General features: G+C 42.0%; 2 protein-coding genes across 3 annotated transcripts; both read right to left on the bottom strand.

Annotated features, from left to right (window-relative positions):
• Positions 1–1,229: 1,229 nt before the first annotated feature.
• tmem184ba (transmembrane protein 184ba) lies at positions 1,230–13,287 on the bottom strand. The gene is made up of 9 exons (XM_069664625.1): positions 12,980–13,287; positions 12,843–12,885; positions 10,755–10,988; positions 9,891–10,056; positions 3,430–3,520; positions 3,097–3,264; positions 2,747–2,916; positions 2,468–2,662; positions 1,230–1,513 (listed from the first exon to the last, which is right to left on the bottom strand). Exons 3-9 carry the CDS (start codon positions 10,986–10,988, stop codon positions 1,284–1,286), a joined length of 1,254 nt encoding a protein of 417 aa, XP_069520726.1. The 5' UTR covers positions 12,843–12,885; positions 12,980–13,287; the 3' UTR covers positions 1,230–1,283.
• Positions 13,288–14,399: 1,112 nt separating this feature from the next.
• csnk1e (casein kinase 1, epsilon) lies at positions 14,400–27,482 on the bottom strand. Of its 2 annotated transcripts, none has more exons than XM_069664224.1 (11): positions 27,208–27,482; positions 25,799–25,896; positions 25,541–25,651; positions 23,353–23,501; positions 20,850–21,078; positions 20,382–20,552; positions 20,113–20,261; positions 19,742–19,940; positions 19,508–19,653; positions 17,593–17,658; positions 14,400–15,751 (listed from the first exon to the last, which is right to left on the bottom strand). In XM_069664224.1, exons 2-10 carry the CDS (start codon positions 25,872–25,874, stop codon positions 17,626–17,628), a joined length of 1,263 nt encoding a protein of 420 aa, XP_069520325.1. In that variant the 5' UTR covers positions 25,875–25,896; positions 27,208–27,482; the 3' UTR covers positions 14,400–15,751; positions 17,593–17,625. The 2 variants fall into 2 exon arrangements, with proteins under 2 accessions (XP_069520325.1, XP_069520326.1); XM_069664225.1 differs by having other exon boundaries at positions 14,400–15,748.
• Between the last annotated feature and the right edge of the window lie 400 nt (positions 27,483–27,882).

The raw sequence follows: 27,882 nt of genomic DNA, 5'->3' as shown, positions 1-27,882 counted from the left end.
ACATTGTGGCCTGCAGAGGTCTGCTGCCAGCGCGGGAGCAGCTCGAGATTTAATCCCGGCCATTCAAATAACGCCCCAATTACCCCGGAGTAATCCTGCCCAGCTCTGATGCTGCTGCTGCAGACGGGGCTGATGGAGCAGATGTAGTGTATAATCTATAATCTGCTGTGTGTCGCTCTAATCTGTGCCATTAATATCAATAACAAAACTGATCCATAGAGATGACATTGACTCGTGTTTTGGGCTTGGTTTCCTTTTAAATCCATCCCCACCCTGCACAGAGGGATTTCCCTTAACATCCCACAATACACCCAGTACACACATTTTTTCCATAACTTTGTGCTGCATGTAGAATCACTGCTGTGAGGCTAAAAACAGCTTCTCTTTGAAGCATATTAATGCTCCTCCGCTTGTTAAAATGTTGCAAATTAATATCTAAATATTTCATCCATCATATATACCGCTTATCCTGTTCAGGGTCGCGGGGGGCTGGAGCCTATCCCAGCTGTCATTGGGCGAGAGGCGGGGTACACCCTGGACTGATCGCCAGACAATCACAGGGCTGACACACAGAGACAGACAACCTTTAAGCTCACATGCACACCTACAGGCGTTTAATTTAAAGTCACCAATGAACCCAAGGAGCGTGTCTTTGGACTAAAGCGTAGGAGGAAGACGGAGTAACTGGGGACTAGGAACCTTGTGAGGCGACGGCGCTAACAACTGCATCACAGTGCAACTCTAATTAAATAATAATTCACAAAATGAAAAACACTTTTTGCAAACTGAGAGGAAGAATCTCATTTAACTTTTAAAGGATTTTATAACCAGGAGAACCTCGATAAACACGAACTTGAATATCTGGACACAACAGGACCTTTACATTACAAACAAACTCAGATCCAGAACCACAAACATCCATTAAGATGATAACCACTGAGAAACACATAAGAGCGAAGGAACCGTGAACTGAAATGTGAAATTAAGCTTCTTTCCGGACCAAGAGTCGAGTATGACTCAGAGTGTACAAGCGTGACTCACACACTTTCCAAACGTGGACACAACCCTTTGTATTTTCATGCCGATGGTTTTGAACACGGCCAGCTTGGGAGAAGTGGGTGCAGAAACGTCTCTGCAGGAAGGTCCTCGCAGGGACGGTCAGTCTCAAGGACAAAAAACAAACAAACTCAAAATTCTTCAGTCGTTGACGAGGACACACAGGGCAGAAGTTCAAGTACAAACAGTCTGAATGTGATTCAGCTGTAAGCGGTACATTTCCTGCTCTAGAACTCGTCGTCAGAGCTGAGCAGGAGAGTCTTCTCTGTGTCTCCGCGGCCGCTGACGGAGCTGTGGGTGCGGGAGACGGGAGGTGGAGCCCCCTGCTCCAGCGTGGACTGCTGGGTGTACTGCTGGTAAGCTGGGGAGAAGTTGTGGATGGCGTCCTGGACCATGTCGCCCGGGTTCATGGTCTCCTTCAGGCTGCTGGAGATGCTCTTCATGGGGGCACAGCGGCCTGCAGGAGGCAGACGAACGAGAGAGTTAGAAGTCAGGAGGTGAAGGAAAATGTTGATTGGAATGGAGAAGAGGAAAAACAAGGTGTAGGAAAGCGAGTGAATGATTTAGAGGGGAGGGAAGTACAGAGAGGAGGGAAAGGGGTGAAGAAGGAATAAAAAGGCAGGAAACATTAAGGAAGGGCGGATTTATGATGATACGATACGTGGGGGCAAATCAAATTAAGAGGGGAGGAAAGAAAGAGGTGAAAGGAAGTATGAGAAGAAAAGAGAGGGAAGAAGAGTGATTTAGTGGAAGGATAGAAGGGTGGAAAAAGGAACGAAGGGACAAAAAGAACGGGGCATCAGTGATTTAGAGGGTGTTGAACAGTGAGACAAAAGGAGGGAACATGTGAAAGAGAAATGAGGGGAAAAGGAGGAATTGTACAGGGACAGTGGAAGTGATTTAGAGAGAGGGAACGGAAAGGGGAAAAGGGTTCACAGTTGACGCAAGATGGGAAAGTTTAAGTAAGACAGGATGGGAAAGACTTAGGAACAGCAGCAAGAACATTAAATGAAAAGCAGGTACAGATATGAAACCGAATCACATTCGAAACCTTCTACAAAACCAAACCGTGATACAACTTAAAAGGATGTAACTAACAAAAAACAGGAGCAACTTCAGCAGTGTTTAACCTACCAAACTCTCCATATGTAGGGACAGGTCCTTTATTACGCAGCAGAGAAGAACAGAGACAAAAAAGATGGATGTTTCGAAACAGGAAGGCAGGACATAAACCCAAACAAAACAAAGTTAGGGTGTGATAGGATGAGGGGTGTAACATGTAAAAGGGAAATATAATGTAAAAGAAAATATTAAGGAGAGAGGTAATAAAGGCGTTTTGTCCGTACGTAACACATCAAATTCCCTCTGGAATTCCAAACATTCCATTTAAATTCGCTCTTGCTTTTCTCACCTTGTAAATCCAGACTCTTGTCCATGTAGACTCTGTACGTGAACGCGTGTCGCAGAGCCAACGCCGCAAAAAACATCTCGATGCAAATGATAAAGTTCTGGTAACCCGCGGCGACTGTTCCCTCCCCGACAGACACCTCCACGGAGTTAATCTGAGGGATGGCCCCGCACTTCTCCAGGATAGCCAGCAACATACCTGTCCACAAAGCCAACATGGAACTTAATGAGGATAAATCAATCTTTGAATACGTTTGTTAATAAAGTTGTGCAGCGGTCCTACCCTGCCAGAAGGACAGGAAGATGACTGATTTGACCATGAGGAACTTGAGCATGGGGCTGTACGGGCTGAGCAGCTCCCTGGTGGAGAAGTAGAAGAGGAAGAGGGCGTACAGAGACAAGCTGACCGAGATGTTGTAGATGATGGTCACGTACAGGTAACCGCCGGCAACACTGCAGAGAGAGAAGTCAGAGAGAGCGGTGTAAGTGATCTTGATTTACAGGTTGTTTTGTTCCGATGCTCTAGTTGGAGGTCGGCCAAAGTCCTGAGTTTCCCATCAGAGATTAATATGCACAAATTAAACAAATAGGGAGCTGATGATAAGTCATTGGCGTCTCTGATTTTATTCTTACTTGAAGTCTCCGTCCTTGTATTTGCCGTAGGCCTGCAGGATGACAGTGATGATGGCCATGAGCGGTTTGATGACGCAGAACTGCAGCGTGGCCTGCTTGCAGAACCGCAGGAAGCCGATGGAGTACGCCTTCCCCCTCAGACAGCAGGTACCGTACATACAGCTCGACCTGACGGCACAAAAACACACGGTTTAAGCTTATATCGTCTCTGATATCTGTGAGGAATAAAGCATTGTTGCTGTAAAACCTGATTAAACAACACTTGCTGTTTCATGTACTGTTTAAAGGCCTTTCAGAATCTATTCTTTCAGCTGTGGGAATCCTGACACTTACTCGATGGGCTTTCCTCTGATCTCAGCCATGATGGCGCTCTCTCCTCCCAGGTATTCATAGCACAGACTCAGGAAGTTGTAAATCACAAACGCTGGGGAGAGACAAGGAGAGGAAAAGGTGGTGGTTATTCACTTCAGGAAGACATTAATTACTTACTCTGATAATCACGGCAGCCCTGCACAAGCCGCTAGATGTTTACGAAGCTGCTGTTAGTCTTGGTTTTTGGTATGCAAAAGTCACTTTATAATAGATACAGATATAATCTCGAAGATTTTCATTTAAATAAATGTCTGTTGAGTCACTATCGATCACCGAATGAGGTAACACAATGGTGATTGAGCCTATGGCCCTCTGATGAAAGCCTTCGCATTTGCAGTATTACAGACTGGGTGTCTGTGGCGACATTCGTGGAAAAAGCAATGTCCAGTTAGTGACACGTCTTCCATCAGCCAGCAGTGGTTGGTCTGCCAGAGAGGGTAGGCGGAGCTAAGCGGCTGCTTTTCCGGTCTCTGCAAGTGTTGCGAGTAAACAGTAATCTACTATCCTCTACTATCTAAAGGGAGCCAGCCGTAGACGTCTGGTTATCTGGGACGGATGCGCCTGCAATTGCCTTTTATCACCATGAGGGATAGCCCGATTATCGGCCGATATTCGGCATTTTGACGCATATCGGCATCGGCCCTTTTTTTTTCTTTTTTAGTCCGACGGCCGATAAGAGATCAATTTAAAACTGGGTTATTTTGGCTCTGATGCAGCCGCGCCTCTCTGTCTGCAGTCACTACTCTGTCTCCAGCATGGTCCCACCCACAGCACTGATTGGTTACACGCAGAGCCATGGCACAGGTAACAGCCAATCAGCAGTGAAAGCTGTGCATGCAGAGTGCTCACACACACGGCGGAGAGGAGAAAAAGTTCATTTCTTTGCAAATTTTATTTAACTTTGTTTTATTTACTTTATAAAACTTCAGGCCAGACCCTGGGAACTCCCTGCGCTTTTTGTTTGTTTGTTTAATAAACATATGCTTAAAGGCATTTAAACAAAGTTAAGTGGAGTTTGTATTATTCAAAGTTTTGACGCCAATATTTTCATTTACTGCAAATGAATATCAGCTCCAAATATCGGTTATCGGCCTCCTTGACTACTAATAATCGGTTTCGGTATCGGCCCTGAAAAAAACATAACAGTCTATCTCTAATCCCCATAAGGTGCTGCCGAATAGAACGAAACTGAGAACTTGGAGATTATATCTTTAAAAGCAATAAGGTGTGCATGACACAATATTCATTAGGGATTTTTAAATTAGTATCTTTTTATGTTTTTTCTAATATTTGTAACTAATATTTTTCTCACTATTGTAACACATGTATGCTTTATGTAGCCCATGTGACAACAGATTTACCAGTGTTTGTTATCCATAAAATATTCAAGCTGCACAAACTTGCGGCAAGTTCACATAGAAACTAGAAGTAGCAGCGAAAAGTGCTAAACAGGAACACCACAAACTAAAAAGTAGAGCAGGGTGAATCATTTAGTCACCCACAGACCCCTGAGCAGTCACACAAACACACCTCACTTCCTGTCATGCTTGCTTTCAACTATGCAAGGAAACACAGAAAACCAGAAAGTGTAATTTATGTATTGTGTTCTGGTGGACTGTGACAGTGGCCAGAAGAATTTTACTGTAAAGCTCACACCAGCAGTTTCAGAAACTGTAATAAGGCACCACCTTCAAGTCTGAAATGAGTTTACACACCACCTACTATTCAATGTGTTCAAACATTTTATATGTATTAAATAGAGATAGACCGATATGGTTTTTTCAGGGCCGATACCGATTATTAGCAGTCAAGGAGGCCGATAACCGATATTTGGAGCCGATATTCATTTGCAGTAAAAGTGAAAATATTGGCGTCAAAATTTTGAATAATACAAACTCCAACACTTAACTTTGTTTAAATGCCTTTAAGCATATGTTTATTAAACAAACAAACAAAAAGCACAGGGAGTTCCCAGGGTCAGCAGCATCTCTTATAAAGTTAACTCAAAATTTAAATAAATAAAGAAATAACTTCCTGAAGTTTTATAAAGTAAATAAAACAAAGTTAAATAAAATTTGCGGCCGATAAAATGTTATTAATAATAAAATTATCGGCGCCGATAATCGGCCCGGCTGATAATCGGTCTATCCCTAGTATTAAATCCATGGACCGCCATCAGCTGCCATTCAAAGTCAAGCTTATTGACTTTGGCCTGGCGGGGCCAGTGTCATCTTTCAGCCTGGTGTCTGTGTGCAGACCACCTCGTACACACACTAGAGGTCATGCTGCACATTCTGTTTAATGAGATATAGTGCCAGACATGTACAGTATGTATGCTCTCTGCAGCTGCAAAGCTGGTTACAGGACGCTCTCTCTGTAACTGTGACAGATATAATGTTCTAAATCCTCTCATTGAAGGCTCACACAGTCATTACAGAGGGTTAAGTAGGTTATTAATAGAGATTTTTCAGACTTTCTTAAATGTGTGATAAACCCTAATAAGTAGAGAGCATATCTACTAAGTAACAATGCACAATACTAGCACATAGCAATGTAGCTAAGTAGCGCACATGTCCTGATAAAAACGTGAGTTATAGTTCTGGGTGTTCATCCTTTGAGTTTAAGCTTTTAAATAATAACTTATGATTCTTTGAAAATGAGTGCGTCATTAGCTTACACATCTAAAGCCTGACCGTAAATCTTCCCTCAACAATAAACACGTGTGAGCTCACGCTGCAGAAACATCTTCACTTTCTGGGCGAGACTCTCAAAGCTGCTGCTCACGAGGAAGAGAGATCAAAACCACCACACACACACACACACACACAAACACACACACACACACCTCCCTCTGTGACTTATATCCACCTGAATGTCTCTTGTGACCAGTGGATTATCTCTCCTCTGTGCCGCTTCACTGAGAGGGTGATGACGACCAAGAAGCTCATAAAAACACAGCGGCGCTAATCCTGTGAGCACACGCACTCTCGGGGGGGGGGGGGGACGTGTTTGTGTGGCTGTGCATGTGAGGTAAAGTAAGGTGAGCACGACGGCCGATATCAGTTAACTGTGAAAGTCAGACATATCTTGAGTGTGTGAGCTTCAGGAGGGTGTGTGTGTGTGTGTGTTGCAGTGTTTTGTCACACACTGATCTCAGAGCAGCTGCAGTGCTGGCACTGATTCGTGTTACATCAGCTGTCTGCTGCTGAGATAATATATTCTCCTCTGACTTTACTTTTACTCCTCCCAAACACGCACAAGAGCTTCGTCACTGCCTTCTGTGGTCTCCTGTCATGCGTCAGACGCCTGTCAGACGGTACTTAGGTAATAATAAGTCATAAATGGCGGTTATCTGTCTGACTGAAAGAGCAGGGACGAGTGATAAAAACTGGTTCATCTGCTCTGAGTAGCTCCTTCTGCGTCTCAGCTATTTACCATTGTGCTCCTTCACATCTCCCCAAGGAACCCCGTCAGCACTGCTTGTTGCCACAGTGATACAGTGGCCCTGCTTACAATGAGGAGAGGAACTTTGCAGCAAGTTTGGTTGAGAGGAACTCATTATCTGACGCAGCCATTCTGGGTGATGAGGAAGATTTGTGAGCACAGTTGCCATGCAACAGGTCGGTCATCCTCGCTAAGGGAGAGATCAGGGCGCTGCTCAGCAGCATCATGGGAAGGGGAAGAGGAGGAAGAGGAAAAGGAGAGGGTGGAAAGATAGTGGAAAAAATTTGTGGGTGACGTGGACGATAGTGGAGGAGGGAAAATGATGTCAAGAGATGAGGAGATGATAAAGAAGGAGGGATTTCTGTCTGAGGCAGTCATATGACGAACACAGCACTGACAGCACTTCCTGCCAAAAGCAAAAGCAAACACAGAGCGCCTCGATCCACATTCACATGCATGTGACATCATGATATCGCCAACACAGGAAGTGACGCCAGTGAGCCGACTATTTCTAGACTGAGCGTCTCAACAGGCCGTCAGCTGTCTTTCACCACTCTCTGCCAACTCAAGAATTTAAGAATAAACAGAGATTTGTTTTGTTTGAGTCATCCATCCGCTCAGCAGAACTACCAGCTCAACTGATCTACAAAGTCCAGAAAAGTCCACCTCTAAAGGAAAAGTAGGCCATTAACCCAGGCTCACATCCATTCAGCTGAAGTCCATTCCATGTACTCATCACAAAATAATTATAAAAGACTGGGATATTAAACTCCAAGATGTGTGGATTGCAAAAAGCCATGAGCAGATGTACACCACGAGGATAATAGCTCCAGGACAATAACAAATAATCACTTTTAAATAAATTAAGTAACCAGGTTAAAACTGTTTTAGTATATGAAAGAAAATAGAGATAATTTAACATGGGTGAGAGAAAAGAAGCACTCAGTGTGTGGGTGGAATAATCTGTTAATGATGGACAAACAGACTGTTCATCTCCAGTATGTAATCAACTGCGAAAGTTGCCCTACATGATGTTTAAAGAATTTTTACGAGTAACATGTAGGCTATCTATCACATGCAATTAAATGCATCTTGATATGATTAATGTGCCTGTTAATACTATTTCACCACTTTGAATTTGTTATTATCTTTTTTTTAATTTCTATTTTTTATTATTTTTTTCTAATCTAATTTGAGTAATTTATAATTGTTTACAAAATGCTATATGTATGTCTCTATAGCCGCTTTCCCACTGGTTAAAAAACATCACTAACACCCGGCTTTTTTGCTCAGTGGGAAAGGTTACAATCGGCATTCAGACCCGGGTCAAATGACTCTGCAGTAGACTAGGTAATTATCACCTCGGCTCCGATCGGCATTGATGGGAACCCAAAACCTGTGTCAACACGCTAATCTCCACCCCCTTTCCGGCGCGATGCTATTCTCCGTTGCTAACTTCTGTGACTCCTTGTCATCTCAGCTACAAATTCAACCCGTCTCCGTCCGAGCAGCGCTCGAACATCGTTCCCAATTTGTCGGTGCCGAGTTTGATACACAGACTGAATGAGTAATAGATACAATAAAGACCTAACCACCGTAACATCTTCCCTGTTTACTAACCCTGTTTCCGGCATGTTTGTGACGTCAGACGGTGACGCAGCAGAAAAGAGGCTGAGTGTAATTCGCTGGCAATGGGAAAAGAGACAATCGGCATCTATAAGCGGGTCTTTCTGGGTCTGAAAACCTGCATCAACGTGCTACGCTAATTTTGGTAGGAAAGGGGTATATGAGTATATAATATTATATAGGGATGCACCATATTATCGGCACGTTATCGGCCGATATTGGCTTAAAAATGAACTATCGGATATCGGCCAACACGCCGATATACGCTGATATAATTAACCGGTAAAATAATGGGCTGCTGCATACTTGATTAAATGCCCGACCTCGGCGCAATGTCCCCGGTGCGAAGAAGACCTGCATGGCGCAGCGCCGGGGACCTCACGTGTGTCTACCTGCAGCATGACAGAGTTAGAAGCCAAAATGTCCGTCGTGTGGAAGTTTTTCAAAGTGTCCGAAATAGACAGAAAAACTGACAAATGTGATAAGAGTATCACCATTATACCGTACGCTAATTCCAATACAGAGAGAGTTGATGATCTCTGCAATTAGGTGTGCGGGAAAAAAATATCGGTATCGGTAATCGGCTAAATGAATTGTAAAATATCGGCATATCGGATATCGGCAAAAATCCAATATCGTGCATCCTTAATATTATATAATATATATAAACGTTATATGTAACATTAAAATGCATATTGTTTTTTACTTTATTTATTACACATATATATATTTGGACTTTTTCCTTTTAAATGTATTTATTTATTTGATTTTATTATTTGTATTTTCACAAAAATGTTGAAAACTAGATAAACATATTGTGGGAAAAAATTTTACTTGAAAAAAACACATAGCTGTTACATAAAAACAAGGAAAGGCAGTTTGCAGCTCTTGTGTACAGTTGTGTATAACATTAAATAAATAATAAAGTGCTTGTGCTATGATTGCGGCTGGTTGGAGGGGGTTGCTGCACTCAGCAGCTGGCCTCAGTCTGTCTTGAGGGGGGACACACGCTTTTTACTGTCTGTGGAAAGAAGCTGTTTCTAAGTCTGTAAGTGTTTGTTTTCATAAACAGACTTAGAAACTTCTTTTTTGGTGCAACAACAATTAAACTTTGCTTTAGGGAAGAGCTGTTCCTCTGCTGTTATTTGTTTGCCGCTGCAGTTGGATTTTATGGTTTGCACTTTTAAACATTGTTTTCTTTTTAAGTACTTTGGAGAAAAAAAGATGATAATTATTATTATTATTATTTAGGTCACTGTCAAAGCAGCTGAATCAGCTGCGTTAACAAAATTGCATCATCACTGCAAATAACAGACTGAGCTCCAAGGGTGTAAATGAAAGCCCTTCCTCACCTTCATAGCAGTCCCTGACAGTGTCAAAGTACACGTAGTACTGGTCGTTGGTGAAGAAGAGGAGGCTGAGCCAGGAGTCGAAGGCGTAGATCGGAACGATGAAGAGGATCCGCACGATGTGGCGCTGCTCCCTGGGTGAGCTGTAGAAACGCAGGTGCATGTAGATCTGGAACAAAGAGAAGGGACAGATTAAATATTCACTTTAAGAATTAGAAAAGTGTGAGATAAAATGTAGATTAAAAGAGAATCATCTTCCACAGCTCTGTGGCATTAGTAAGAAAAGCTGCTTCCCTGTTCTTTCAATGGCTGTAGACGAGTAAGCCTGCTTTAAAGGGCTCAAACATTAATGAAGGGAGGTCAAACAGGAGAGAATTTAAAGGCTTAAAAAACTGGAAACTAATATAATAGTTAATTATTAACATACGGTGCATCATCAGTGTGTATTTGCTGTCTTCTCTGCGTTTAAATGTCAATGACCTTTACAATCGATACATGACCTGACGTCATCTCACAGGAATGTGTGAGAGATTTTTAAAAGGAGAACTTTGACTCTTTTCATCCACCTGGATCAAGTTTCACCTTTGTGTGTGTGAGTGCATGTGCGTGTGTTTTCTGTGTATTCATGCTTAGTATCACAAACACCTGCCGAGGGATGTTGCCAAGCAACCCCTGCCCTTCTCTGTGCCTGAGCAGATGTGTGCGTTTGCAGGATAACGTCACCTGATCATACACAAACACACACCTGCCTGCTAAAGACATTGTTCTGCGTCATCTTTACCTCCAGCTGAGTAAATACAGTAGTATAACATTTAATTAAAAGAGTTTTTATTCCCCTCTCTCTTTAGACAGGTTGGAGGCAGTTACCTGGTGACAGGTGAGGATGAGTGCGGTCCACACGAAGAAGCCAGACACAGCCTGAGCCGCAGGAGTCATGAGGAAGATCGGCTGATCTGGCGTCAGCAGAGGGGCCTCGGGGAGCCATGAAATGTTTGGGCCCGTCGGGGCTGCTGTTAGCTGGGGGGCAGGTGCTGCTGCCAGAGGCGTGTCGCCGGCAAGCCTCTCGGAGAGCGGCACGTCTCGCCTCCACAGCCTCAACATCTGGAGGAGACAATAAGGTGAAATATTGAATACTGAAGCTCTCTCAAACAGTGACTACACTGTGAGGGAATTTAACAAGTATGAAAATCTATTTTCACAAGTAATCATCAACCTGGAATATAGATCCACATTCTTTGTTATCAGTGTAATGTGTAATCTGAGACAGAAGATAAACACTGTAGGTCGAGCTTTTAAAGTGAGTAAAGAATTCGTCGTGAATTGTATCTTTGTTGGACGTTATAAAAAGAGTTCCCACATCTCCCAGAATGCCATTTGACTGCTGCCATGATAACAAGCCCAAACATCTACTCATCAGCTGTGGTTTTTTTGTGGAACATGTGAGATCGATTGCGTACAAAACTTTTCAAGTGAACACAAAGCAACGTGTCACTTAGCTGCAAGGGATTCCGGTTAAAAAAATTGATTTGTATCCGCAAAATGTTAGGATGTCTGTGATTTAAAGGACGTACACCATATGAGCTCTTAAAAACTGGCTGTGATGTGGTCAAACTCTCTCCAGTTATTCTGGGAAATAATCAAACAACATAATGGCCCTGATATGTTTCGTAATAGCATCATTCCCTCCTCTAATATTCCCATTTATTTCCATGACTAGAGACAAGTGAGTCAAACGACTATCAAAAGGCCTGAACAAAGATGTTGCTGCTGATCCACTTCCAGTTCCTGAAGATGACTGGTCTTGAAGTGGCCAGAAGACACGTTACATAAGCAGCAGCTCGTCACCGTCTTCAGGGTGACACTGACATGTTCTCAGGGTGCGTTTGTTCTTTACACTGACAGACAGTTGTCACATTAGACTGAGCCTCAGAGAGACCTTGATGTTGTGGAGATGGAGTTAGGGGCTGACGCAAATACACCCACACGTTATTTCCCGACACAAGTAAAGAGAGACAAAGATGGCGACACAAGTGATGAAAACGTTGGCTGAATGAGCTAGAGGGACCTTTCCTCTGACCTATCATTTCTCGTCTGCCAGAGTGGCATGGCAACAAAAAGTCACCCAGCACGTTAAACAAACAGCCCAGACAATGACAGGCTGACATAATGGCATTATGCACAAACACACACACCAACGCCATTTAGTTTCCTTACACACTAATTACGTTAAACGCGTGATTTAATTTGATAGATGGATAAAATGGATTATGCTGCATTCACGGACCTATATGTGAGACTGAGAGGAGTTATGGTTTTGCTTTGTCTGTGTGTGTGTGTGTGTAACCTGTGTGTGTGAGACAGCAGGTCATTTGTATTGGTTTGCCAGGGATCAGCAGATCCACATGTCAACAAGGAGAAGTGAAGGCATCAGCAGCCACACACACACACACACACACGCACAATACCAGTGACAGTGAAATGCTGTGCTGAAGCAAAGGGACATCTGTGTTCATTTGAAAGGCAAAAAAGGTCAGTCTGTGGAGTATCTCCATACACACACAAAGGAATAATTCAGAGAGGCAGGGGGTCAGGAATCAAGCAAAGCAACAGATGGAAAGGGGTGTTGGGGGGAAGAAAGGGTGTGCTTATAATTCATATCAAGCAATTATATGTTTGACAGCCAGACTGGATTATCACGCTGTCTGAAGCGGCTGTAACAACAACAACAACAACAGTGGTATTTATCCAGCAGGAAGCCACTTTAATGCACGTCTGTCTTTGTTTGAACATGATTTCCATGATTTTCCATAACAGTGATTGAAGTGTAGCGTGGTAACCTACTCTGATTTAATGCTGCGGGTAAATGTAGTTTAACAAGTTTGAATAGGATGGAAATGACCCTAAACTCAAACAATATGTTGCACAAATAACATATTGCGGCTTGAAAAGACTTACCGTTGCTTTTAGCCAAAACAAGTCGGGAGATGAATTTTTAAGCCTGGAATAAAGAAAGAGGCATGTTATTAGTCAGGTAAGTAAGTGCAGTGTGAATGCAAAGTGTTTCTATCCTGATTTAGAGGCTGTAGGCTCACCTGGCAAATAGGCTGCTGCTTTAAAATCCTCCTCAGCTCCGTCAGACAAACCAGAAATAACCCAGAAACGGCCTTAATTCCTCCTCAGAGCTGCACTGTTGCTCCCCCGATATCCATGTTGAGCCCTGTCCCGTCAACCTCTGCGTGCCCCCCGAAAACTCACCTCTAAAGTTTGTCTCGCATGTTAACAAAAGCTTACGTTATTGTCGTGTTACTCCTGTTTGCATATAACATCGTCCAAAGTCTGTTTTCCTGGAGTTTTTAGCAGCTAACTCTTCGCCTTTCCTTTCCGCTCCTCGTTCTTCACTCCGTTGACTTCAAACCAATCCCTGTCGGATTAACTGTAGATCAGACGAGCTCCGCCCTCTCCGAGAGGAAGCGCCAGTTCAGCCAATCACACGCAGACTACCATTAATAATCCGGAAGAGGGCAGGGTTTGTTCATTTAACACTGAGCATGCGCGGATCTATTCTCGGTGCAGTACACTAGCGGTGGGGAAATGTGGGTGATGGACTGAACAAATTGAACACACTGCTCCCACTCACTCAATGATTAATTATTTGTTTGCCACTTCCTGTCCTCAGTGTGTAGTCAGTATGTGGGCAACAAACAAAGACCATATTAACATCTGGTACTTTAATTTACCAGTATGTTAAATTGTCCTTTTAAATGGAACTTGAATTCAGTTAAAGGTAAGATAATCCTTATCTTATCTAAAAGACTTCTTTGAGCTTTGTTTGTTTTGCAAGTGCATTCAAGGCCTGACCATGAGCCTTTATCCTAAAGGCGTAGCTACTTTTGGCGGCTATTTGGGGCTTTGATGATATTAATTGTCCAAAATGAAGCTCTGCTCTTACTCTCAGTTATTTTAAAAAATCGTTAGTCTTTTTAAATCTTATTTTGTGGTGTCTTTATATATTCTTTTATTTTAATTCCTTGTGTTTCCTCTCTATCTTTTTTAATGCCTTTCTGTCTTATGTAAGGCACTTTGAATTGCATTGTTGGCCAGTCAAGCAGATATAACACAATGTAACAGTAGCCTTAAAAAAACACCATAAAATAGCGTGGCAGAATTTCACAACACATCAGCATTAAGAGTCATTAGGGGTGAAGTGACCTGACCAGATGCAACAGCAAATACATGCATCATTTTCAAATTAAGTATAAATAACTAATTAAAAATAAGGGGTGACCATGTGCCTGTGGTACTGTAAGATACATGTAACAACTTGTAAATAATTGCTGTATCCTTTAGCGTCCCCCTTGCATGTTTCCTGTTTTTCTGCACGTTCAAATAAAGCCAAAATGATCCTGTTAAAAGAAAAGGGCTTTGTATACAAAAAAGATACTTACAAAAATACATAGTACATACATACATATTTTTTTCCAATCAATATAAACATGTAATAAGAAGTCTGAATAAGGTGTGTATATTTTTATTGATTCAGAAAATATACACAAATATCATAGTAGTAAAGTTGAAGCATGGTAAAGAAATGTACAGGACATCAGACCGTCCTTCCTGACAGGCCCGGGGTCAAAACACTCCTTCAAATATTCACAAGAACCTCTCTGTCATTGCCGGCCACAGTGGAGACTTAAACACACACATGTGGCAGACTCTGAAGGTCATCAGTAAAAGTCTCTGCTTCCTTTTGCCCCCGAGGCTGTCAGGAAACAAACCGTACTCTTCTCTCCAGCCCCGTCTTTAAACACTCTGTCACATTCTGGTGATAGTTATCTACACATTTTTACACGTTTTATAAAAACAAAAAAAGAACAAAAATACAACACCAGACTTGTTCATCACCAAGATCTTACAACTTTCTCAAGTCTTTTCATACCTGGAGTTACAAGCTGGACTAAGGCTTTATCATATCGTACAATCCTGTTTTATTCTGTCCTCAACTCGAAGTCGTCTTCTTCCTCCTGCTTCTTCTCTTTCCACATTCAATGAGCAAGTTTTTTACTCTTGTACGTAAGAGAGTAACAAGTGAGCTGAAGAAGAGGAAGGTTTACTTTTGACCTATTGTTATAATTTATCAACCTTTTCCTTCTCTGTCCCACCTCTCATCCGACTCTCTAAAGCAAAGCTAAAGGCAAAGCAAACACGTAAGACAATAACACACTTACACTGACATTTATTGACGAAAAGCAGCCTCGCTCGCATCCACAAATTCACCACAAACTCTCTCACATTCATCTCTGATCCTCTCCAATTTCAGTCATTCTTATGTCCTATCTATAACAGGCCTGAATGCGGTATTTTTTGTGTTCGTCTCCGTAGTTGTTTACATATTTATAATAATCAAGAACACCAGAAGCAGCGGATGAAGCTCTCAAACGTTAGCAGATTGATAATTGATTTTTCTTTTACTTGAATCACAGGTGTCACACACAGAATCACTGAAATTTAGTCTATTTTGTGCAGTTTGATGTTTTTTTGCAAGTTGAGCCTCTGAGTCGATCGGCAGGTGAAAATGGATGAAGAATGGGCGGGGTCTTTGTGTTCCCTCTCCCCTCCGGCCACACCCCAAAAAGCAGTGCCAACCAAGTTCCAGCCCACAGTTTGTTTGTCCCGCTGGGTTTTCTCACATCGCTTCAGTTTCTGGTCACCAGAGTTCACACAGCATACTGACAGACACACGATGGCCTCGATCCCCCGCTTAAAGGGCCGGCAACGCCTCCTCCTGCTCATCTGGTCCTCCTTCACTCATTCATGTTTTCATTCATCCAGTTGAAAAGTAAGGGGTATTTGATACCCTGCAGCTGCTGAAACACGAGAAACAAAAAGGAAGAGAACTGTCACTTTCTCAGTTAACAAACCTTATACGATACTTTGTTTGTTGTCAGTTGGTTCCAACTGAAGATTACATTAAGCTTAAAAAACAGCTGGTAGTTTTTAGCAACTATTATTCAAACAGGAGTAAGTAGTGCTTTTGTTTGGGACTGTTTTTCTGCTGATGAGTATTTACAGCAGCAGGACGGTTCATTTGAGATTGACTCCAAATAAATTACAGTGTGTGTTTCAAGTTAGCCATTACACATTTCTTAAGCGTGGATCCTTCATGCTTTAAGTACAGACAATATTTCTTGGCACAATGTTACAGTTGTTTTCTCCTCTTATGGGATTTGTCAACCAAAAGGAAAATACACAATATCATTAGACCTTACCTTTCCATTCCTTTAAATACAGGGTGTTACATGATGTATTGTATTTAGTGCCATGATTGTTTCATCTACCCTCACATACTTTTGCAGTGTGACTGTGACACTGAGAACTTCAGTTGATTTAGTTTAAGTGTGTGTAGCTTTCTTTTTTTAATTTTCAACTTCTCCCAGAAAGGCTTGCTGAAGTATGGCCGACTAGTTGGTCAACACTCAGTTTTATGATCACACCTGTATATTTTTTATTTTGTACATCTGCCTTGACAACTTAAATGTGTTAATATTTATATCTATTAGCTTGTGTAACATGTGATATTATTATATTATATTATAATATATTCAATCTAGGGATGCACGATATTATCGGCACGTTATTGGTATCGGCCGATATTGGCTTAAAAATGAACTATTGGATATCGGCCAACACGCCGAGTATCACCATTATACTGTACGCTAATTCCTATACAGAAGAGAGTTGATGATCTCTGCAATTAGGTGTGCGGGAAAAAAATATCGGTATCGGTAATCGGCTAAATGAGTTGTAAAATATCGGCATATCAGATATCAGCAAAAAATCCAATATCGTGCATCCCTAATTCAATCCTTTTGTATTATGTCTTGTATATCATATTATAACTATAAATATGAATGTTATTATTATAATTACTTAACATTTACACGTGTTTATAGTGCAGTTTCTTTGTTATATAATATTGGTCTTGTTATATATGTTCTTGCATTAGTTTTCAGTATTTAGTATTTCTATTGTGATGTTAAAGCTGCTGTTAGAATCTAATTTCCCCTTAGGGATAAATAAAGTACTTCATCTATCTGTCTATCTATGAAAAGCATGTTCTGTGGCGGCGTGGGTTTATACTGCAAAAGCAACATTCAGTCAACAAGAAAAAAGCAACAACATTTAAATAACTGAACTTTTGTGTTCAAGTGTTGAAGAGATATTAGAGTAGTTCTTGAATATTTCTAATAGACTTTTTTTGGCATTATTAGATAGGATAGTTGATAGAGTGGTAAATGTGGGAGGAGAGAGTGGGGACAACATGCAGCAGAGGGCCGAGGGTTGGAGTCGAGCCCAGGACCGAGCCTTTGTACATGGGGCGCCTGCTCTACCCACTGAGCTACACCTACGCCCCTTTGTTGACTTATTTTAAAAGCAGCACCGCCTCTCTGACTGCATACCTTTTATGTTCCCGATAATTGCCAGTATTATCATTAATTCATAGTGATTTATAATGATTTATAATCATTTATGAATCATTTTTGCTTTCATATATTGCTGAATATCAAAAATGTTTTCTCTGTCTGGATATGAAGGATGGTGATGGTGGTTTTGGGGGTGAGGTTGGGTCAAGAACAAAAGAAATAGATCGCTGTTCAAAGCATGTAGTGTGTGTGTGTTTGTATGTGTGTGTGTGACATGTCCATACCTGTCACTGACCTGCAGGCCAGCCAGGAGGAACTCACTTTGCCAGATGTTCAAACGGCACGCTGACCTGAGGGAGGGAAAGATGAGAAGCTTGAACACATCAAAGGAAGAAACCGGAAGAATACATGCAGTCTGAGCTCTTCCACCCCCAAACACTGTTAGCTAGTGTAGTGTAGCTTGTGATCTGTAAGCAGTTTCACCGGGGTTTGCCTCTTGTTAGCATGGGAAAAAAATCAGATGAAAGGTAGCAAACAACCAAACAGAAGCAAACAAAGTGAGTTAGGCTTTGAAGCAGAAAGAGCAGGTTTTATATCAATACAATGATTGAATCAGGAAACCACAACAGAGTCGTTTTATTCAGTGGTGCGATGAATGCAGACTGCTGAAAAGGTTTCTCTAAATCATTTTAAATGTTGTTTTGTCGACATCATAGTTAATGCAAAGTCTGACAGTAAAGTGTAAAATGAGAATGCATCGGTTTAAATTGAAAGTGCATGTATCATATTTGGATAGGGATGTCTGGATCTTTAGAGCGGCTGCAGTCTTTACTGCAGGATGCAGACATGATGATCCCCAACAAATGAAGAAGCAGTGGAGAGAGCCCAATTAGAAACAATAAAGAGGATTTGGGACACAACGAGGCCGCCTTGGTGGATTAGTCTTTTCTGTTTAAATCATGTCAGACTTTAACTGCACAATAACAAAAACTCTTCCATTATTATCTTGTTGTTGGTAATTACAAGCAGATTATGTTGGAATATCTCCCCAGCTCCAATATTGTTAAGTTGGCATCAGGAACATCAGTGGAAAGCATGTCAGAGAATCCAGAAGTGTCAGTAGAAAGATGTAATGAAATTCCTTATTATACATTATATTTACAAAAGAGCAATTACGGTAACATTACATAAAATGCTTTACTGAAATTTATTGTTATTGTTAAAAAAGATTAAAAAGACAAGAAAATAACAAGACAAAGAGTCTTTAACCATGCAAGCTGCTCTGTGAGGCTGTACATAGGCTGTGCTTTCAGTCAAATGCTAACAGCTGATGCTAAGCATGGGCTGCATTGTTGTGCAGTGGTTAGAGCTGTCGCCTCGCAGCTAGAAGGTTCCTTGTTGGGACATAGGGGGCCTTTCTATGTGGTGTTTGCGTGTGTTCCCTCCAGTTACTCCAGCTTCCTCCAACAGTGCAAAGAGCTGTGCTTGTTAGGTTCATTGGTGACTTTAAATTTGCACGTAGGTGTAAATGTAAGAGTGAAAGGTCGTCTGTCTCTATGTGTCAGCCCTTGTGATTGACTGGCGATTAGTCCAGGATGTACCCCACCTCTTGCCCAATGACAGATGGGGTAGGCTCCAGCCTAGCATGCTAAATTTCTAACAGATAGAAAGAAAATAGAGCTGAGGCTGATGGGACTGTCTTTAGATTTGCAGGAATTTGTTCACAAGCCAAAGTACTGGACAAATGTCAACTAAAATATGAACTTTGTTTTGGCACTAAAGGAAAAGTCGGGGGATCACTGAATCCATAAGGATACATCTTCTGGTAACCATCAAAAATCCTGCACCAAACCATTGAGTAGATAATGAAGAGGCACTACAGGAAAAGTAAGATTATCATCAATGCTACAACGATTAAACCTCTGGGAAGCATAAATGTTTGATAAACTTTCACAGCAACCAAATAACAGATTACTGCAAACTACTCAAACTCATGGTAGCTTGGATGGCTAAGAATAATTCAGAACCAAACTCAACTTGCAGCTCTAAGATGTCACCAGCCTAAATATTAGGTAGACGCAGCATTACATCTAAAACATATAATTTCAACTGGTGATGAATAAGATCAGAACACTCAATTGCAGGGCATAAAACATGCAGAAAAGTCTCACTAAACCTGTAACGCCACAATATTCCTACCTGTGACGCAGTGATGCGTGACTGGTCAAGGCGCGCAGTAAGGTCAGAGGAGGAGACGTTGGCGGGGGCCCCGCGATGAAGCCTCATGGCCACCTTCCTCTCTCGCTCGGCTCGCTCAGCTCTCCCCGCCTGAGGAGAGCGGTTACCTGCACACAAGTTTAAATATATGCTTGAAATGAAAACCCTCAAATCTGTGACAGTCGAAGCATCCTGAAGCACAAACTACGCCCTGACCTGACTGCTGAACCCCGCGTGCGGCCGGGTTCGAGGGAGCAGCATCAGCCTCGTTCCTGACTCTGTTGGCTCCTGAAGGGTTGGGACCAGGCGGCAAAGCTCGACCTCCGGCTCCTCTTTGGCCTCCACCTGCTCGCTCCTCCCCCTCTTTTCCCTCCCTCCTCTCCCTTTCTCCGTCCTCTGTGGTCCGACTGGCCCCCTGAAACACAGAGTAAAGATGTAAACATGAGAGGAGGACAAATGCACAATTTAAAAAGGTTTGTAGACCTCTGGGCGGAAACTAGTTTGCAATAGCATGTTGCTCACATGCTTCTGATAACTATGACTGTAACAGAGAACGGCAGGTTTGAATTCTGTGACGATCCACTCACAAACTTCAGCATGTTCCAGTCAAAGACGTAATCGTAGGAGAAGCCCTGTCTGTGGAAAAGGTTCCTGAAGAGCTGCCTCAGATATGAGTAGTCTGGCTTGTCATCGAACCGCAGGGAGCGGCACAAATTCAGGTAGGTGGAGAATTCAGCTGGGAAACACACACAAGAAGAGAAGAAGAGGAGTTAAGTAAATAGAGGATAAGGTATCAAGCACTTTCAAAGTCCTTTTTAAATTGGCCTTTCTCCTGTTACCAGTTGCTCTTACTCACAGGGGTATCCTTTGCAGAGAACCTCAATGGGGGTGGACATTTTCTTCTCACTGATGCGTTCATATTTCTGCCTCTTGGTGGCAGCCTTGAGCCCCTGCCAGGGCAGAGAGCCCAGGTTGAAGTACATGAGAACGTAGCCCAAAGACTCCAGGTCGTCTCGTCTTGACTGCTCTGTGGAGTAAAATATTGAAGGGAGAAAGAAAAGAGCGTGAAGCGGCAAAAAAAGTCTAAGGCAGCAGAAGAAGAAAGGGGAGGGGAGGAGACAAAGGAGAGGAAGAAAGTACAAGAAGAAGGAAGAAGGAGGCTGCAGCTCTGAGAATCCAGTACAATCAATAAACATGCATATTTTAGCATTTTCTTCTGACGTTCTGCTGTGAACACTCACATAATCCACACGGGGTTAGCAGAACACACACATTCACACCCTCACAGGTATCTAGGCCAATCTCTCCGTGTGTGCTGTCTTACCGATGCCCAGATGGGTGTTGATGGAGGCGTAGCGGGCGGTGCCGGTGAGGTTCTTATTCTCGCGGTAGGGGATGTGCTGATGCGTTCGAGCGTCGCGGTATTTCTTGGCCAGGCCAAAGTCGATGATGTAGACCAGGTTGCCCTTCTTTCCCAGCCCCATCAGGAAGTTGTCGGGCTTCACGTCTCTGTGGATGAAGTTCTTGGAGTGGATGTATTCGATCCTGCTGATCTGGAGCGCAGAGATGGGAAACAGGATTTAGTTAGGAGTAAATGATGAACAAACAAAGAAAAGATCAATGACTACAGATACAACTTCAAAAATGAGTGAAAATCTTAAGAAAAAGAAACAAATTCAACGCTCAGATGAAGGCAAACGGTCTAAAAAGGAAAGAGACTGTCAGCGATAAAAATCAAGAGTTACAACCATAACAGCAAACCATAGACGTCTGGTTACCTCGGACATGTGCACGCGATTGCCTTTTATCACCATACGGTGCCGCCAAATGGAACAAAACTGAGAAGTTTGAGATTATGACTTTAAGCTCCAAAAACACTGGATCCTACAATTCCCATAATACAGCTCATCGGGGTATTTTGTTAGACCCTCTATAACTTGTAAATGCCCCTGTCCTACATCTAACAACTGGTTCACTCACGGTTTGTAGTACTCCTCGTAAAAAGGACACAGATGATGCCCCTTTCATCTTTCGTCACAATAATAGTACACAATAATGTTTTCATGTAATTATGCATGCTGCCATCAGGAACTCTTTTAAAGAAATTCTATTAATGAGTTAAATAGTGGGCAGCATGGTGGTGCAGTGATTAGCACTGTAGCCTCACAGCTAGAAGGTTCCTGGTTCCAATTCTGGTTTGGACATAGAGGGCCTGTTATGTGTGGAGTTGGCATGTTCTCCCCGCGCATGCATGGGTTCTCTACGGGTACTCCACAGTCCAAAGACATGCTCATTAGATTAATTGGGGAATCTAAATTGCCCGTAGGTGGGAATGTGAGTGTGAATGGTCGTCTGATATTGACTGGCGACTAGTCCAAGGTGTACCCCGCCTCTCGCTCAATCTGGGATAGGTTGTCACTGGGCGAGGATTCAGGGTTGTGGGGGGGCCCTGAACCCCAAAACCATTCGATCCAAAAATGATTGTGTTGTTTGTATTTGGGTGTTTCTTGCATTAAAAAGATTTCCCTAAAGCTGCAACTACAATAACTCAAATGTCACAGTGTCCTTGAATGCACCAGAAAGGAAACAAGCCTGCAAACAACTGCATAACCAAACTACAGTTACACAGTTTTCACTAAAGGAAAACAATGAACTCTTTACAGTGATGGATGGTTTCATGTATTGTGAAGCTGATTTTCAAAGTGTATTAAAAACTGTAGCAAATTCATCCTGTGCTTTAGAGACAGTTAGTATTCATTAAGTACATATGTGTGGAATAAAACTGTCTTATCTTACGTTTGGACAAAATTAACATTTATCTGCAGGTTTCCAGATAAGTACAAACTTTGGTCTGAGCTTCTGGCAAACTTATCCTTTTCAGAAAATCAATTCAAGCTACTGCCTTGAATGGCAGAGTTGCAAGGCCGGGAGTCTTTATCATCGCATAGTTATGTAGTGTTTGGTTTAAAACTGAAAGTGAATTTTAAAGTCTCATTGCTAAGTGAAATAAAATTTGAGTCATTGGTATGGATCAATAATCCTGTCAGACTGTCTGCACATATATAGAGGTCGTTTAATGTTATGGGCTAGTTAAAATCTAAGTTATAGCCTCTTTAGGAGAGGAGAGGAAAAAAGAGGAGAGCGGAGATGTTACAGGGACACCGCAGAAAGTTATTAGAAAAAGAGGTCAAAGGGGCCAAGTGAAACTGGGACGAAAAGAACAAATGTGCCAGTTGTAGACTAAAGAATGACATATGAGGGATTAAAGACACTCATAAAAGACTCCACAGACCGACCCCTGCGACAAGGATTAGGCCTCTTCTTGCGGAGCGTCCATGTCCTAGATTGGAATTGACTTTTATGGAGGAGCTGAATGGTTGAAGATAGTGAAGGGATAAGCTTCATATCGAGCCAGGATACAAGCTTCAGAGGTCGAGATGAGAATTATTCTCCGATTTCAAATGATCCATTTAGTTCCAGTCTAAAAATAGTCACATCCAGTTATTGAAATGTGTGTGACTTCCCGGCCTGAGGTTGACTTGGGTGAAAGTCAGTGTGCACGCAAGGTTCATGTTGAGACAACTGTAGTCTTTTAAGATATCATGACACTGAAAATGTGTAACATTCAATTCTCTAAAACTATCACTGCATATTGTTTCTCAGTTTTGCCTTGAAATACCTCTTTACAAACCTGGATGGTGCCTTAATGAAAAAAAGATGTTCCTTAAAAAGTAATTAGTTACTGCAGACTGTGTGGCCCTAACTGGCTCTCGGTCTCAGATGAACTTTTGTGTTTTATATTGCTGACTGGAGACAGTCTATCTCACCATCTGGTCGGCCAGCAGCAGGACTGTTTTCAGACTGAACTTGCGGGAGCAGAAATTGAACAGGTCCTCCAGACTGGGGCCCAGCAGCTCCATTACCATAACGTTGTAGTCGCCTTCTGCTCCGCACCACTTAATAGACGGGATTCCCACTGTTGGGAGGAGAGGAGGGGGAGTCAGAAGTTAGTAAACAGAATGCTGCATGATAACACATTGAGATGTAGACTATCTACAGGCCATAGTCCATCAGTGCTCGTAACATTCATATTAGACCTACTCCTGCTTCTAGCCTAAAGCATAAGAGGGACGTTTTACTTTTCATATACATTTTTCCATTGTTTATCCATTAATCCTATTACTTAGAACTCACTTTTTCATCCATGTTTTCACTACTTTAAGCTTTCTATTCTAAAAGTCTATGCATTACCTTTATCTAACTGTTTGAACCCTGTTTTCATTACTTCAGGCTTACTATTTAAATCTATTAATCTATGCTAATTATTTAAACAGTGTCCCATAACTTTAAGCTAACTATTTCAATCATGTTTCGATAACTTGCATTTAACTATGTGAACAATTCATCCATTACCTTGTGCCAACACTTACAGGCATATACCCTTGTTTCCATTATTTTAAGCTAACTATTTCAACCATGTTTCTGTTACTGTAAGCTAACTATTTCAACCCTGTTTCCATTACTTTAAGCTAACTATTTCAACCATGTTTCTGTTACTGTAAGCTAACTATTTCAACCCTGTTACCATAACTTTAAGATAACTATTTCAACTCTGTTTCCATTATTTTAAGCTAACTATTTCAACCCTGTTTCCATTACTTTAAGCTAACTATTTCAACCATGTTTCTGTTACTGTAAGCTAACTATTTCAACCCTGTTACCATTACTTTAAGCTAACTATTTCAACCCTGTTTCCATTATTTTAAGCTAACTATTTCAACCCTGTTACCATTACTTTAAGCTAACTATTTCAACCCTGTTTCCATTATTTTAAGCTAACTATTTCAACCATGTTTCTGTTACTGTAAGCTAACTATTTCAACCCTGTTTCCATTATTTTAAGCTAACTATTTCAACCCTGTTTCTGTTACTGTAAGCTAACTATTTCAACTCTGTTTCCATTATTTTAAGCTAACTATTTCAACCCTGTTTCCATTATTTTAAGCTAACTATTTCAACCATGTTTCCATTACTGTAAGCTAACTATTTCAACTCTGTTACCATTACTTTAAGCTAACTATTTCAACCCTGTTTCCATTATTTTAAGCTAACTATTTCAACCATGTTTCCATTACTGTAAGCTAACTATTTCAACTCTGTTTCCATTATTTTAAGCTAACTATTTCAACCCTGTTTCCATTATTTTAAGCTAACTATTTCAACCCTTTCGTTTCTATTAGGCTACTTGAAGCTAACTGTTTCAACTGTGTTCCCATAACGTTAAGCTAACTACATTACCAGTCAAAAGTTTGGGCACACTTTCCCACTTGTATGAGAAAATGTGTCCAAACTTTTGACTGGTAGTGTATGTAACCATTTATCCATTACTCTAAGCTCACTGTACTTACTTTTAGCTAACAGTTGAAACGTTATAACAGATTACAACACACCTGCACCCTGTCCTCAATTACATTTATGAGGCCTGGAAGTAGTAGCAGTAGGCTAGTAGTAGGCTAGTAGTAGTCATAACACTACATGCTACAATGCTATCTATTATATCATAATGCCTATCCCAGTACTATAAACCTTATATTTCTTAATTGTGCTTCTTCTTACTGCTGTATAGTACATATGAGGAACACGGGGTCAATATTGCCTTATTAAATCTTTCCTTTTAAATTTGCGAATTTCTATAATAACATGCAAAGCTTCAAACCTTTTAACAGCCATGACTACACGTCAGTACTACAGAATGATAATCAATACCTAAATCCTCATAACCCTTAACTAACTTAAATGCTCCTTAATTCCAGTTAAAGATGCCTTTGGTTGTCCCTGAATGACCCTGAATGCACCTCAAATGCCCTATAATGTCCAGCTTTGACTTTCATGATCTATTATTGCACTCCAATGACTCCTAAATAACTGAAGTCATTGTTAAGCAGCTTTTGGTACCCCGTAAAGTATTCAATGGCTCTTATTGCCCCCTAAAAAACCTCTCTTGGTGCATCTTACCTCCGCCCTGCATCATCTTGTAGAATTTGCTCTCAATGTGGAGCTGTGGATGTTTGGTCTTCACACATTCAAGTTTGATAGCTACTTCCTCTCCTGTAGCGATGTTAGAACCTGACACATCACATATTCACACAGGAAGGATTACATTTAGGCATGAGATCTTGAAAATAGTGTGTCATATCATGTATTTTAGTTTAATATTATAAGGAACAAGGTCAAGTTAATGCAACACAAAGTGAAAACAGGCCGAATTCTCACCAAGGTAAATATCTCCAAAGGATCCGCTCCCTATCTTCCTCCCAAGGCGGTACTTGTTCCCCACCCTCAACTCCATGGCTCCTGAGCTTTTCAACTCACTGAAGGGATACACACACACACACACACACACACAACACTGTCATCAATCACCAGTGATCAATAGAGTAAAAGGACAGTGGTGCAAAGCTGCAGAGTTTAAACTTAAAGCTATGAGCCCCGGGGCGGGTGTATCATAAAGAAAATGAAAGTGGAAGCTTGGGAAAAATCGACAGGAAACATCAGAAAGAATGAAAAGTGCAAATTACTGAACTACAACAGTGACGTGGTGCAGCCTGCGTGGAATCACTGGCACTAGCAAGGAAAATGTTGCTCACTTCCTATAAAGTGATTTCATGTCACTAAACACATCATGGAAGCAAAACATTTGTAACACACAAGCTAATGTCACCACCCTGCTCCTGGCGGCCATGTTTTATTTAGTTATTACACCATCAGAGGATGCGATAATAAATTGTGGTATCTCAGAGGACAACTATGTAGGCCAATGAAGTGTTTATAAAGTGCATTGGGAAAAAGTGAGAGCACAGAAGAACAGAGCGTGGAGTTGTATAACATGATTTATTCAGGGCTGAAGGGGGGGAGCTGGATCAGCATCTCACACACTCTTCCCAAAGCACTTCAAGGGAGTCTGGTCCTGTGTACAAGAGAATTGCACAAACTCCGAATCTCTGACTGGAGTCCCCTGGTGAAATTTGAATGAGTCATGTTTTCCTCTCCCAAGCCTAATGACTTAAAGCGGGAAGTGACTGAGGGCTTTTTCCGGCAGAGGTAAGGCTTTACAAGCCAGTTTGACATTGCACTAAACACTGACTGAGCTCATTTTTTAGTCTTGGCTGCATTGTAGACCTACATACACCCCATCTACATCCCCTGTGCAGGGAAAACAAGACAGAACAAGCCACTGCTGCACAATACCAAACCCTTTACCTCAGGTCTCTCCAGCTCATCTCCTCTCTCAGCCTACTCAGCGCTGCTGTATTCTACCAGTGTTACAAAACTGGGACCTCTATTGCAGCAAAGGGCTGCAAAAACATGCACGATGTTATATTTTCAGAGAGAATGCTTCATGCAGTTGCCCCATTTAGCGCAAGAGATGCAACGGGGATGGTGCTGAATGCAAAAACACACGGTTCATCCCTCACTGACCACCAAACGTGGTGATAATTCCCATAACCGCACCCTCCATATACAGGTAGGACCTCTGAACGAGCGCATCCCCCCGCCCAAACACGACTCTATTTTGGCTCTATTTGTCTAACCCAAGCCTCCTCACACACACCATTACACATACAAACGCCTCCAGACACCTTGACTAGCCAACATACACCCCCACCCCTCCTCCTCCTCACCGGGTTATGTCAGGCTCCGTGGTCGCCCGCTGGCTCTGTCTCACTCAGGACCCTGGACAGCGACGCACCGACGCGGCTTCGGACGGCTCATAACCTCGGAGATCTGTGACCCGAACCCCCCACTCCGTAAAAAGACCCCAAAATACACAAATGATCCGAGCCGAGCCGAGCTCCGCGACTCTGGGAGATTCTCGCTGTCACGATTTTTTTTAGCAAAAACGCCAAAACCAGACACTGAGGTCTTCTCTCTCTCTCCTCTGTGGCCGCTGTTCTCTCTCTCCCCCTCACAACTCTCCCACCCAGCCCTCTCTCAGTTTACACCATTGACAATATCAATGATGTCATCCACAGACTGGAAGAGATGCCCGGATTGTCTTAAAGCCGCCGCGCTGCTGCTGCTGCTTGATGCACGCATGAATGAAGCAACACGCACAACCCTCACTTAAAGCTTCATGTATGTACACTAATACGCTATCCTACAATTTTTTCTGAAAGTTTTATGTATAAAAGTTATATTATATTATTAGATGATATTGTTCTCCTATAAAATGGTTATGTGCATGCATTTTTAGGTGCCTAGGAAAAGTTGCACACCCTCTAGTGGAAGTTGCACACTTCCCCATGACCAACCCAATAAACCATGACCTCTTAAAACAAACTATTTGAAAAGCTGTG

The sequence above is a fragment of the Semicossyphus pulcher genome, unplaced genomic scaffold (assembly GCF_022749685.1).
Source record: "Semicossyphus pulcher isolate SPU_LCO1_2020_fin unplaced genomic scaffold, fSemPul1.0.p SCAF_16, whole genome shotgun sequence".
Lineage (NCBI taxonomy): Eukaryota > Metazoa > Chordata > Actinopteri > Labriformes > Labridae > Semicossyphus > Semicossyphus pulcher.
This window is presented reverse-complemented; position numbering and strand designations above follow the sequence as displayed.